At 35.8% G+C, this 14,889-nt stretch overlaps 1 protein-coding gene across 4 annotated transcripts in view; it reads right to left on the minus strand.

Annotated features, from left to right (window-relative positions):
- The window catches only part of HDAC9 (histone deacetylase 9), a 638,632-nt gene that overhangs the window by 146,228 nt on the left and 477,515 nt on the right, over positions 1–14,889 (minus strand). For all 4 annotated transcript variants that reach the window (XM_072964902.1, XM_072964900.1, XM_015245630.3 and 1 more), the window contains 4 exons: positions 7,391–7,446; positions 7,059–7,146; positions 1,374–1,493; positions 965–1,062 (listed from right to left, as the gene is read on the minus strand). In XM_072964902.1, the coding sequence (XP_072821003.1) occupies positions 965–1,062; positions 1,374–1,493; positions 7,059–7,146; positions 7,391–7,446 (362 nt within the window). The remainder of the gene's footprint in view (positions 1–964; positions 1,063–1,373; positions 1,494–7,058; positions 7,147–7,390; positions 7,447–14,889) is intronic.

Below are 14,889 nucleotides of genomic sequence, written 5' to 3' on the forward strand. Positions count from 1 at the left end.
AAAAAAAGAATGCTTCTAAAATTTCTTATCATGTACTTGTTTGCTTTTGCTTTCAAATACACAAAACATCCAAAAATCATGCATTACCAAGAGGTTAAAATCTAAAATTTTGCAAGTGAAGCACATATTGACATAATCTGATATTTCTCCTTAAAACAAAGACCTTTCCAAGGACTGAAAAAAAATTTAATTCCAGAGAACAAATGCATTTTAAAAGAGCTATATCTAAAAAGAAAACCTTTAATTTGTTGTATTTCTTATTTAAATTAATTTTTAAAGTTCTTAGGAAAAAAATGTAGCAGAATGAAATATTTACACAGTAATATATACTTCAATCACTGGCTACATGTTTTAAAGAAACTGAAAACAGCCAATTAGTCAGCTAGTGTTTTAATGTGAGAGGGAAAATACACGTATTATGAGAGAGAAAAGTCATTTACTCAGCCATGAAGTGAGACTGCCTAGGCCAATGTTCCAAATGTCAGTTAGCTCCTCAGAACTAAAGGAGAGCTACATGCAAAAGGAATTCTATAGTTCAATGAAGTCTGGGCAATGCTTGTTCAAAAAAGTTAAATAAGTAGTGAAGGACTTCCTTGAGCTTTTAATAAGCTAATATCCATTCCAAATCACATCATATGTTATAATAGGAAGAATTTTCCAGAACTACTGAACAAAAATATTTTTCCTTTTTTTTTTTTTTCACAGGAGGGGAGCATGCCTGGCTACTGGCCAACATACCTGCATACTAGGTCTTGATGCACCTCTTTTTCATACACGTACTCCTTATGTGACTTTGTACCAATATTCAGGTTCCCCCAAGGCAAATATTTCCTGGAGCTTTGATAGAATGGCTCCTTTAGCCACTGTACCTTAGCTAGAAGTTTGCATTTCTCTTTTACATATGCTGTTGTTTCAGTGGACCTTTATTTTCTAATTTGCCACTTTCAGAGAAAGAAGTACCAACCTGAATGCTTCAAGGTACTCAACATCTCCCATGGGGGGATCAAGGCCACCTGTCCAGGCAATATTTATATTGTATCCTTCTCCAAGGCCTGTTCCAACCTGGGAAGAGAAAAACCACACCACAGTGGGTAGACGAGAGCACAGGGAAGAAGCAAGAAGAGAGGAAAACAAACACATGTAAGCTCTTGAAATAAACATCAAACAACATGTCAAATCAGCCCAACATTGCTTGACAACCAGTGCTCTGGGTTATGCACTTGTTCTGCACTGGTTCTTGGTCCCATGGGATAATTCAGTAATCTCGTGTAATTTAAAACACCAGCAAAGGACAAGAAAATTAGGGGTAATCATGCAATGCAATTACCTGAAAGATACAAATAAAAGTGGGGCTCTAAAGAAATAAACCGAACCTCATTTGGGGCTCCACTGCCAGGGAAAAAGTTCCCTTCATCATAGCGATGGAGTGAAATATACAGGATGCTGGGGTCAGCATAAAAGGCCTGCTGTGTACCATTTCCATGGTGAACATCCTACAGGGAAAAGAAAACAGATGACAAATACAGTCACATTTAACTCTGTATGGAGACAACTTTCCTGATTTCTAGTTCCCTGTCTTTTCTACCCCACCCTCCTTCTCATTTTCTGTCTTCTATGTCCCTCTTTCTTTTTGCTGTTCAGCTTGCTTCCACACCACCCCCTTTACTTCCTGAACTTTCAGGCAAATTACCCTTTAATGCACTCATTTTTTAAACTGGCTTCTAAAAATCAGGAAACCACAGCGAACATGCCCTGGAGACTCCAGATGAGCAGTCATTGAGAAAGCCCAGTCCTTTGGTACAATTAGATATTTATACACCGGCCCTTTGTACTCTTTGCTTCAGTGATGGAATCTCGCATCCTGTTTTATGGAGGAATTTTATGACTTATTAACTGCCAACAGTTCATAACCCCTCAGGCTTAATTAACTAGCCTCATTGGCCTCTGAAGAAAGACTAATGTTTAAACTACAAACTAGCATTTTGCAGAAGGATCTATGGCTTACAGAGCATTTTCGCAATTCTTGACAGAACACTAAACATACGTGTACGCATTGATTTGCCAAGTCCCACCATTAAGGTCAAAGGCTTTGCAACCAGCTGAGTAAATTGGCTCTCTTGAAGCGTTCAGTTCAGTTAGCAGTCCCTCAGCAGTTAGAGTGACTTCAAAAGAGATGCCAGATGCAAAAAGGACTTCATATTTTATTTCGGTAAAATCGTAATGGCAAGAGTTGAAGACACAGGAGCATGAGCTCTTTAGCTATTAAATCATTTGGGCCAAAGCAGAAAGATGGCATGGGGCTTTATGTAATCTTGTCCAATCTGCCTAATTTTAATATTATATTATGGCTCTCTTCCCAGCCTCCTTCCTCCTCCTTTTTTGTTCCCCACACCACTCCCTCTTCCCACAAAAAAAAAAAAAAGGCCTGTTTCATTAAAATGAATGAAAAAATTCTTGATAATTTTGATAATGATTCCAAATTTCATAGTTCGTTTTTCTAATTGTTTTATGACATAAACATGCTGGAATTGATAAAAAGATAATGGGAAAAATAAAACTAATAGCATTTTTAAAAATGTCCTCACTAAAAGACCTGAAGTGTTAAGAATCTCAATTAATATGCTTCCTAAAAGGTTCTTAACAAAATAAAATAAATGACTCTTAAAAGTGAGTAACATATATTTGTATTTAATATAATATTATTGCTACATGTGTAACTTATATATGGTTTCAGGTTCTATTATAAAAAAGCTTTGGTCACTTGTGACTATACACTTATTGTACTTTATTTTATATCAGTAAGAATCAAACTATTTTCAATAATGAGTCCTACAATTTTTGAGTTGGGCACTGTATTAAATATCTTGCTTGGATTATTTAACCATTATATGATGTATATAATATTCTCCCTAATTGAAAAAGGTAAGTAAACTGAGACTTGGAGAGTTTCAGTAATTTTTGCAAGAGTAGGTGTTGAATCCACTTCTTACTCCAAAGATCAAACACATAACCATTATATTGTTAACTTACACTTACATTCATTATATCTTTGATTCTCTTAGCAAACCTATGAAGTGAGACTGGTGGCCAGTATTGCTACCTATTGAAGTTTATATAACTTGTCTCCACTTCAACCTCCAGCACAGAACTCCCTCACTAGACACCACCAAAATCTCCTTTTGGTGGGTTCCGAAAGCCTATTCTGAGTTTGCTAGTCACAGTGTAGACATACACCAATCCTCCCTCCCTTTAATATACTACATATATCCAAAATCAATTGAGGAATCATAAGATATTGGAGAAGATACCATCTTCCCAGAAACTCATTCTGTCTAAAGGCATACACATCAGGGAGAAAAATAACTTACTGAAAATACATTAATTCCTGGATTTCTGAATGTTCAGATGAAAGGAAGAGAGAGCAAAACTACTTTCCTTTATGAGGACAAAAATGAAACAGTTCAACCCACAATGTCTTTTGAGCTTGCTACTGGATACCCAGAGGATGGACAAACTAAATATTTTGAAAAACAACATCAATGGAATGTTTGCATTTCTACTAAATGACAGAATTTTTAGTCAGCATTGTAAGAAAAATTTTGCTGTGTGCCTAAATGCATTCACAGTTTGAAAACCAGAAAAATACTGCTTTAATGTTGCAAGGGTTTATTTAAGAAGGTAAAAAAAAAAAGATAATTTGCTTTAGGTATAAAAGCATTGTTCTTGAAAAATGTGCTGAGTACAAATTTTTTGCATACATTTCAGAATAAGAAATATAGTCCTACCCACAGTACCATAAGGTTTCAACAGGCGTCATTCATTAAAATTCACAAATTGATTCTAAAATACATGGATAATTCTTGATTCCATATTTATATTCACAAAGTATTTAGAGATAAAGATAAGTCCAAATGTGCCTTTTGTTTTGGGCAACAACTTAGAACCTTGAGAATATTTTTTTCAGCTTTCTCTGAAAATATTCATACAAAGTACTTACTGCTCAAAATGAGGATTTTTTTCCCCACCCCACAGCAACAAATATATACTAGGGCAATATAAGAAAATTATCTATTATATAGTAATGAAATGAACTGAATTATTAATGACCTTAAAATAGATCATATATCTAAGATTTGTTGGAAATGCTGAAAAATCATTTCAACATTTTACTGATTAAAGATATACTGTGAAAATGTATTCTATACCAGGATTTAGAGTCAATGTTTTCATTACAATGTTAAAATAGCTTTGAATAGATTATATGTTCTAGCAGTTAATGTTATCACTTACAATTATTTAGTATTGCCAATTGCGACAATTCTTGGTCAAGTCTGGTGCTTGGCCAAAAATGGAACTGCCTAAAATCTAAAGACCCTTGAAGTGTCTTCTAATGAAAATAGCCTAAAACATTATTTTCCACTGAAAGCCACATTACATTAAAGTTACTGGAGTCCTGCAGACAAATCCCACTTGTAGGACAGGTTCATGCCCTGAACACAACAGCCAATGTCTTGCAGGCTGAAAAGCAGGTGCACCTGCTCCCTTTCCTCACCAATCTGGATGTCTTTGGAATTTTCCACAGAAAGAGAACTGGAATGAATAACCTCCACAGACAGGTCAACTAGAATCATTGCTTCCTAAAAGAGTCAATGCTTCTGAATTTGGCTGTGGTCTCAAATAGGAGGTGAATTAAAGCTCTGGCTCTCTCCTCACTGGGCATAAAAAATGCTGAACCTAGCTGCTGGACAATGGAGTAGCTTCGCCGTCTGTTGGGCCAGGCATTGGCGGATCTAATTCATACCAATTAGCTAAAGTTAGCAACTTTGGATATACAGAAATAAAGTTCTTTTGCCACTGAAGAACCTCTACTTCTCTTCTGCTAACTTGCAGAATAGATCTGTCAGCCAGGGAGAACGGATATATCAGTGCCACGTGGCACTTTAAAACTTCCTTCTAGGCAGCTGGAAGAAACAGGGGAATTTCCTCAAAGTATCCCTGCAGCTGCAGAATTTGGAAGACTTTAAAGTAAGAATATGCGTGCTGGTGGTGATCTCAGAGGCAACCCTTTGGACAGAACTTTGTATGTTTGGAGAATATGAAACAAAAACTTCTCTTCTACTACAGCCTACTGGGAAATCAGTATCCTTTATGTTGGATAATGGAGCAAATTCATAATCAAAGGCCAGTAAGCTTACAGGACACTCCTCGGAGCTACCAAGCAACTTATTTTATAAATCATACCAATTATCTCCAGCAATCTTTTATTCTTATATTAATGTACAAAAACAAAATTTTACACATAAATCCTCTGGGTACAAAATATCCATCACAAGTCGGGCATTTTAGCTTTCAAGTCTATTCAATTAATCACATTAGACTTTGGATGTCACAAATGTGCTTTTAAAGAGACTCCTAACAGTATCTTCATAATACCATAAAATGGTAGCAGAGGCGATTCCTCAGAAAGTAATACTACAAAATTCTTAAGGACAGGATGACAGTTTACCAATTTCCTTCTTGCATAATTTTGACAAATTCAGAAAGTATAGAAAAATTTTCCCCCAATCCTCGGCCTTCATCTGGTATGCTTTCTTCAGATTTTAGCCTTATCTTTCTAGCAGAACTTAGAGTTCTAGAAGCAAATCATTTTTTAAAATTTACTATCTTATGAATCAGGCAAAACAATAATTATTAATTATTTAAAATGTCATTTTATATGTTCATGGGAAAATAGGTACTGATGTCCTCGTTTTTGTAAAATTTTAAGACCTTGCCGCTGTAGTATATCTAGGCCTTCAACACATCTCTTTAATGGTGAACTATGACCTACAATGAAACTTAAGCGTGTTTGGAAAATATGTGGAAAGCTGGGTTTCAATACTCTCAGCACCAAAGTACTTGCAGGAAGGCTATGATACAGTATGTGGAAAACAGCCATTCCTACCAAACACTAGAAGTGGCTATCAGTCTTTTTCATTCCTTTTATCTTCATTTTACCTTGACTAAGTACTTCTTCACATGGCTTTGTTTGTGCTCTCTCAACCCTTCGGTGTGTCTGCTTAACTGCATCAGAGGGCTGGACGGTGAGGCCACGACTTCCCAATAAGATTTAATTATGAGTGCAGATATGAACAAGATTTAGACTATTAAGCCTTGCACTTCAAAAAAACTTTTAACATATTTTGCCTTTAAATCTTTTATCACCTGCAAAAATTAATTAAGTACAGATGTAGCAGGTTCGCTTTGGATGCCAGGGTTCATTTCCTGTCTATGCTTTGTCAGACAACCTATTACACCTCCTCGTGAACTGGAGGCAAACTGAAAACGGGGCTCATAAATCACCAGTCAGCTCTCTTTCACCCTTTCCTGGGTTGGTCCTTTTGTATGGGGCAGATCTCCAGCTCATTATTCACGAATATACTATAGACAACATGCCAAGTGTCATCTGCATTTAAACAAACCATTTGTTAAGCAAATTATAAGTCTATTGTGTAAGAATGCATCATGTTAAAACGTAAGACTAATCTAATGCCTCTGACTTTTAATCATTCAGGGTCCTGCCGGGAGTCATCCCAAACTGGCATGCATGATCTGAGATCTTTTCAGAAAGAATGACATGCTGACTTGTTTTAATAATACCACTGTTGCACAACAAGCAACATGATTGCTAACTAGGGGAAGTGGCCAATTGGTTACCAAAGTAACAGCATTCTTTCCAGCACATCTGACTATTTAAAGTCTATATTCTGTAGGGAAAAGTAAATTCAGGTTCTGTTGGGTTATTTTAACTGTGGAAGTATCAATTCATTTAAGGATCATAAAAGTTGCCCTGATCTGCGCCTTCTTCTCATTAAATTGCAGTTAACACCATGAAAGTGAAACGTGAATGTTTATGGTTTCAGAACTGCAATCCTGAATTTAATGAGTTTCCACATTCAAAGGAAACACACCCTTTAGTTGTTTGCAAGTGCTAAAAGCAAGGCAACCTAACAGAAATACAAATTCACTCCCTTTTATCTAGAGTCACTGAAAATGCAGCTCTGGCCAGGAATACATACCAGATCTACAATCAATATCTTGCTTATATTTAGTTGGTCTCTCAAGTATTTGGCGGTAATTGCAACTGAATTAAAAAAGCAGAACCCCCTGCGGAATAGAGAAGAACAGAGAAATAAGAAAGCAAATCAGCCAGGAAAACCATTATAAATAACGTTCAGAGCATTTTTTAAAATGCTATATGATCTCTGAAGCCATAAATCTGCTTCTGGGAGTACCTCGCAAGATTTTTCAGTCCATCTGCTAACAATTAGAGGCTTCAGAGACATGCACGGGGCAGGTGACCGCCAGGAACCGTGGTACTTGGAGATGGGCAACAGTCCCTGGTACTTACATGGCTGTGGATTCTTCAGCGTGATGCCCTGGGGGCCTCACAACAGCAAACCCATTCTGTAAGAACAAGACAGATTTTCGGTGATCAGATATGAGAGGACTGCTTGGACCTCCATGTACTACAGAGCATTAGGCATACACAGAAAGACTGAAATCTGTAAGAGGCTTAGAGCTTGTTTTCTTGCCCCCATTACGATTTCACAGAATAAATAGATCACATTTTCTCAGAGTCTGTCTCAAAAAGAAGGTTCCCACAGAGCCAGGGAAAGAACAGGGATTTGGGAGTTGTACCTAGCTGGCAAACGTGCATATCAGCTGTTACATTAACATGATTCATTTTCAAGAACAACTTCGTATTTTTTGACACCAGTATCTTAGACAGGGAGAACAAATTCACTCTTGGTGAAGATTTGGGTCAAAGTACGAAAAGACCAGGGAAGATCCAAAGTGAAAATTCTTTAGCTGGATCCCCTCAATGATTATTTCCACTCCAGTGTCAGCAAATGATAAATTCACACTCACACACTCACATACACACAAAAGAAACCCCTGAAAGGTGAAAAAGAGAACAATGGAAAGCCCATATTCCTTCCAGTCTATAAATTTAGCTTGGATGACTGCCAAGACTTGCAACTTTATTGGATTCCCTAAGTCAATTTCTAGCCCACGTTCTGGAATTTTATAAAGAATTCCAGGGCTGAGTAGCAATCAGATCTATCCATGATCAAGGAATGCCTTAACCTCTAGATTAGTTGGAATGCATCACGGAAAGCTGAAGTAACTCCAGCATGAAGGCAGGGAACTATAAATCCTTGCAAAGCCAGCATACTCAAAGAGTTGGGTTGCTTGACATGAGAAAAGAAATCATTTATCAGATGGTTCACACCACCTTTCACTTAACTATGATTCAAGTAACATGCTCACGACAGGATGTTTCTTTAATATATAATCCTAAAACTTCAGAAATAATTTTAGTATACCCCAGGGATATTTTTTCCCCAAATCTTACTATAAGCATAAAGATATTATCAAGGAAAATAATCTATTCCCAAGGGCTTTAAATATACATAAAATATTCTAGAACATTATGGTAATTAACACACAGTGAGTTAATTTGCTATATATTTTGATGAGTACAAACATAATAATAATCTCAGAAGCAAAGTACAAGTCAGTCACGGTGGGGAGGGTATAGCTCAAGTGGTAGAGCACATGCTTAGCATGCATGAGGTCCTGGGTTCAATCCCCAGAACCTCCTCTAAAAATAAATAAATAAACATGATTACCTCTCCTTACCACCAAAAAAAAAAAAAGTTAGGCCAGATTGTTAAGGTCCTTGAATGGCAAACCAACTGGTTCAATAAAAAAATGTACTAAAAAAAAAAAAAAAAGTCAGTCACACAATACCAATTACAAATCTAAAAATGATGATAAACATACTCCTTATCCTTGTTCTTAAGCAACTTACTATCTCTCTGGCAACAAAAGATTAATAAAAAAGAAACTATTAATGAACACCACAAGATAGTAGTGTAACTTTAAGAGTGTAGAATGAGAATCTAGAGTGTTATAGGACTTCTGAGAATGAAGAATTCTGTAAAGATTAGACATGTGCAATGTATTTTACTGGGAAAACAGTAGTTAAGGTGAAGATAACAACAAATATAATACAAGGCAATATAATCAACACGTAACTAACTTTTACAATTTGATTAACAATACTAATGATCTTTTATAATTAAATTTAAAATACTATGTTTTCTATGTAAAGGGCATGATTAGACAATATAAAGAAGAAAACATCCAGTGACCAATAATTATAAGAAAAAATATTCAACTTAATTAGTAATTAAATAAAAGATGAAAATCCCAATGGGAAGACATTTTTCCATTTAGGAAATTAAAAACTTTAAAAATACTCCATGCTGACAATGGAGTGGTGCCTATATACTCATAAATGCTGCTTGCAAGAGGATACTTTATTATAGTCTTTCCAGAAAATAATCTGCCTCTGTACATTTAGAGGCTTTATAAAACATTTACCTTTTGAATTAGTAATCTACGTAAAGGATTCTTGACCAAAAGGTATTACTAACTGTGTAGACAACTATTTATGTAAAAGATAATGTTTTATTTACAATAGGAAAAATGGGAATTATCTAAGTTGACTATTAGGAGAACAGCTAAATGAAAGATGGTACATCTTTACCATAGAACATTAAATAGCCATTAAAATTTTGTTATAAATATTTAGTAGAAATAGATTAGACATTTTAGCAATAGTAGGAAAGACTTAGCAATTTTAGAAGTGTTAATGTTAAAAATAATACATACAGCATATCTGAGCGGGTTGTTTTAAATTTATAATTTCATGTATTTTCCAAATAATTCTACAACAAATATCAGTAATTTCAGAGTGAAAAAATATTATAAAACAAGGAGAAAGTTGAGAGGTAAGTTTTAAAGGTCTTACAGGGAGAGTTGTGTTCACAAAGATGAAAAAGGATTTAAATGGTATTCTGGATGGGGGAAAAACATGAACACTGGCTCAGGAAAAAGGATTTTAGAAAGTATTACATACAGAAAATCAATCTGAATTCAGTTCATGTTAAGAAACAAAATGGAAGTGAAACTGCACAGGTAACTAGCTAGGTTACAGAGAACAAAAAGCCAAACAGAATTTAATTCCATCTTCCTCTTTTCTCTTACAGCCAAATTCCTTGAACAAAGGGTCTGCCTTTCCCTTTATAGTTTTCTCCAGTAATATCCACCATTCTATTAAACTGCTTCTGAAGCTGTTTGAATTGGGCTTGAAAATTATCTTCTTGCCAATAACAAGTCTTTTCTTAGTCATAACGATCCACTCAAACTTTCCAGTGTGTTCTCAGAAGCGGTAAACTCTTTTCTGAGGACACCCCTTTCCTTAGTTGAAACCTGCTTCTCCCGCAGCCTGCTCAGGTGGCAGCTGTTCCCCTTCTCACACCTCACAAACCTGCCTGCAAGCAGCTAGAGCTAGTATCTTCCTCTCTCATGGCTGCTGTGAGAGCATGAAGCCTACTGCACCTGCCCCCAAAACACTCTCATATGAAAAATGGATTAGATCACCCTGAAAGAAAGAAGATAGAACACAGTAAGATGACTGAGGCTGAGTCCTGTGGCAGTCCCATTCCCTTTGCCTCCTGTTACACTAGAAAAGCTGTACTCCTTCCTAGAATCCATCTCACCACCTGCAGTTAGGATATCTCCTCCTACTTTTCCACTATCATTTGTTTTTCTTACTAACATATTAAATTCATATTAAAATTCCCAATTATATACATTTCATCGAGGTTTAAACAGGATCAACTTTCTACTGAACTGAAAATAAAATTATATGTATGTTAACTAAAATAATACAACTATATTCATATACATGCATATACATGTAAATGTTTATCTCCGTCTTAATTCCATTGATCCTTCCAACTGCCACACTTCTTTTCCTTCCCTTTTAACAGCTAAAAATCTTGAAAAGGTGGTCTATCATGCCTTCTCTTTTTTTCTTTTCCTCACCTCTGCCTCAGTCACCTATCTCTAATTTATTCTCCATCTCCATCAGTTCACTAAACAAGCTTTTGCTAAGGTTATCAATGGCCTCACATCACTAAATCCAATGAGATTTTTAAGCTCTCAACCTACTTGGCCCCTCATTAGCTTTCAGCATTACTGGCTACATCTTCCTTTTTAAAACACTCTCTTCCCTTGGCTTCTGTGATTTCATACTCTCCTGGTTTCCTTATTTTACTTTCCACTTCCTAATCATCTTCCTTAAGGCTCATCACCCTCAGTCTGCTCATTAAACATTGAGGTTATTCCAGGCCCAGTCTTAGACTTCTCTCTGCTTTCCATACTCACTTCTTACGCAATGCCACAACTCTCATGGAATTCAATTATCACCCATCATAACATACTTGGCAGATTTCTATTTCCAGAATGAAAAATGCTCTGAACACCAGACCAAAATACCAGCCCACTTACCTGATATTTTTACTTGGGTATCCCAAGGTTACTTCAAATTCAACATACCCAAGATCAAACTCCTAAGCTTCTCCCAGCCTTCTCTAACTTACCAATGATACCGTGATTCATCCAGTGGCTCAAGTAAGGGACTGATGAATTATCTTTAATGGCTCCCTCTCCTTATCATTCCTCCATCTCATTTTATTATTTAATTCATGACAAATTCCTGTTGATTTTGCTTTTAAATAGCACTCAAGTCTATGTGCTATCCATTTCTTGAATATTTTGCCTTTTGAATTTCTGTCTTTCTCTCCATCCATCACTCATCTGGTAATTTCTTAGCAATTTCAATAACCAAACAGACAAACCATTCAGTAGCCTGATTTCTCAGTTCTCTGACTCCTTGCCTTCAATAAATCTGTTTTCTGTTTACAGCCATACTCCTAAACCCTGCCATTACAAATAACTAAGGGAATCTCAATGTCAAATATCCTACTTTCTTATCCTCCTATTTTCCAGATGATGCTTCAACTGCACTGGTATGTCCAATCCTTTGACCTTAATTTTTGCTGTCCATCATTCATCCTTACCACCATGTTTACTTCTCTCCTAATCTGGGCTAGACTTCAGAGTCCATCATTATATTCACTTCCTTGCATATACTTTCAGACAATTTGTTCTTTATTTTATTCTTTATAAAAGCATAACTGCATACAGAGTACAGAAAATGTATGCGATATTTATAAACTGACAGGAAATGAGAAAATTGTGTTTGTTTGAAGTAGTTGATCAAACATTATATTTTTATTTAATATTTTAAATGTAACTCTATTTGGGGAAGCTATAAGAACAAAATCAAAGAAATCTGTCCTGCTGAGAAAAATGTTTTATGTATAACATAACTGGTTACTACCCAAAGACTAATTGAGCATGTCAGACCAGTTGATTGGGATTCTATTTTTAAAATTTCTCTTTTAGTGCATTATTAACTTAGAGCTCAGTAATTACCTCCCAATGTCTCCTAAGTATTACCACTAAAGTATTTCTAAATGTACTAAAGTATCAATCCTCAGTGAAATAATATGTATCAAAAATGAGAACTGCATGGAAAAACTCTACAGCATGTATTTCCAAATAAAGATGTGATGGTTGAATTATTACTTCCAATACATTTGCTGAATTGGAAATTCATATGCAATGACTTATGTGCTTGAATTATTTCACTGGAAGCCAGAATCCCAGTTACCCTAGATTCATATTAATGCACTATCAATTTTGAAAATGACTTTAATAAACACTTCTTAAAATCAATCTATACATAGGTTGATTTTTCTAAAGAAAACTTGGAGATATTTTAATCTACTTTGATACTCAATAACTATAATTATCAAATATACCAGTGCATAAGCTATTCGGCTCTAGTAAAAAGAAGTGCTGAAAGCAGTTAGAACCTGCAATTTATATGACTATACTAAGATAGCATAATTTATCTCCCAACAAATCAATCTGCTTATAAGTGCCCTTTCTAACATCTCAATAAATACATTTGCCAAGTGTACAAGTCTTTTACCTGATGCTAGACTGAAAGAGTAATAAAATTTAGTGTGCATTAGTTGGTTTCACATATTTACAAAAATTATGTATAGTAATAAACTTCTGGTTCTTTATACTAAGTTGCACAAAGATCAAGAAATCAGAAACATGGTATAGATACAATGCTTTTAAAAGATTTAACTGGAGAGAAGATCCTAATGTTCCCTTTTCATATCAAAATTTTGCTTCCGAAAATCATTATTTGAAGTTATTATGTTGTCTGTTGTATCTGTTTGGGTGTTTTGTTGTTGTTGCGGTTGTTCTTTTGTTTGTTTTAGTGGGCAGAGGTGGGTAATGGTAACCTGTTGTAACAGGATTTAAGATACAAACAATACTGCTCATCTTGCTATAGTAAGTACTTCATTTATAAGGACTTCCCCTGTCACCCTCAGTCAGAAAGAGTTGAATAAGGACAAAATGTCCGTCAGAATTCTCTGGCATCTTGTGGGCCACCTATGATGGTTCATTTGAACTTGACTAAACTCTGCTTCCCCATCCAAATGGTGCTGGTACACTCAATATTGTGTTAGGAGAGTCCATTCATTTGGCTAAAAAACCTGAAAACTGCTCGATGGAAACTGTTCACAGTGTCCTTGCTGACAGCACTGAATGTTAAAATTCTAGGTTAAGGTCATACATTAAAGTTGAATTAATACTACCTTCTTCTGTCACTCTCTGGTAATGGATTTAGATGATCAGAAACCAACTCAGGGGCAGAGAAAGAAAAAGTAGACAATCACTGTCCTGCTTTGGTTTTCCCACTTCTGTTTACCTTATCGGAGCTTACGCATCAACTGGCTCAGAGTCCACTTTTCAGGACCAGCTCAGGCACAGCTGTGTTATTAATGAACTGTTAACTCACCTGTAATCTGGAGCTGAATGATATGGATATGACACAGCTCACCATTTGTTTAACATGCCTTATACCAGTTTCCATTCAAAGCTGCTATTGAAAAGCAAATGCAGATCTTTGGTGTATTCTGAGGTCTTTTTCTTCAGCTACACTAATATCTGCAACAAAACAGTTCCACATGATTTACAGGATGGTAATAATAATTAAAGTGGAATATGCCTCTTTCCAGCTTTAAGTTCTTGAAGTAAAATCTTACGTAGAAGTAAAAAAAAAATGCATTATGCCTATTAAATGTCATAAATAATTGGTTTGCCCTACTCTGTCAGTCTTTATCAGAAAGAGAGAGGATCAAATTATATCATCTTAGGGATGTAGTACTAACAAATGCTAGACCTTATTCACTTGTGTCCAATTTCACAAGTCTCTAATAAGCACAGTGCAATCTCTTTATTGTTAATTCTATATATAAAAATAGAAAATCTAGTTTTGTGATTATTTTTGAAAAGAAGGAATTTACCAGGACTATGAAGATAAAATACTGTTTTGAAGAATATCTGAACACTCAGTCAATGGGTACCCCCTAAGAATATATGAGCGAATTGTAAAATCTGACATTCAAATTAGTTAATCATTTTGGGTTGCCTTTAACTGGACACATATCTTGAAATACACTAATACAGCCCTTAAAACCAGTTAACTTCAGCCTCAAAAAAGACTTTCTAAAAAGACAGCTTGCTTTAAAACCAATGCTATTAGTTCTACAGCCTCTGAGGGAAGGAAGTTTCACAAAGAAAGTTTGTCTCTCACATACTAGAATCTGGGAGGTTAAAGGAGGTAGGGAGATTTGCCAAGAAAACAATAAGGGACATATGGGAATACCATTTCATTTCTTTGAGTGAACTCAAGGGAGCCAGGAAAACAGGAGCCCAGCATTAGCAGTTTAACTGAATGGTGGACCCCAAAGCATATGCACAGCTGCCAGCCTTGTTCCCCGAAGAATCCAGAGGAAGAAGCTTGATGACAGCACTGGAAAACAGTTCTTAGGAAGCCTGGCA

The sequence above is a fragment of the Vicugna pacos genome, chromosome 7 (genome assembly GCF_048564905.1).
Source record: "Vicugna pacos chromosome 7, VicPac4, whole genome shotgun sequence".
Classification (NCBI taxonomy): Eukaryota; Metazoa; Chordata; class Mammalia; order Artiodactyla; family Camelidae; genus Vicugna; species Vicugna pacos.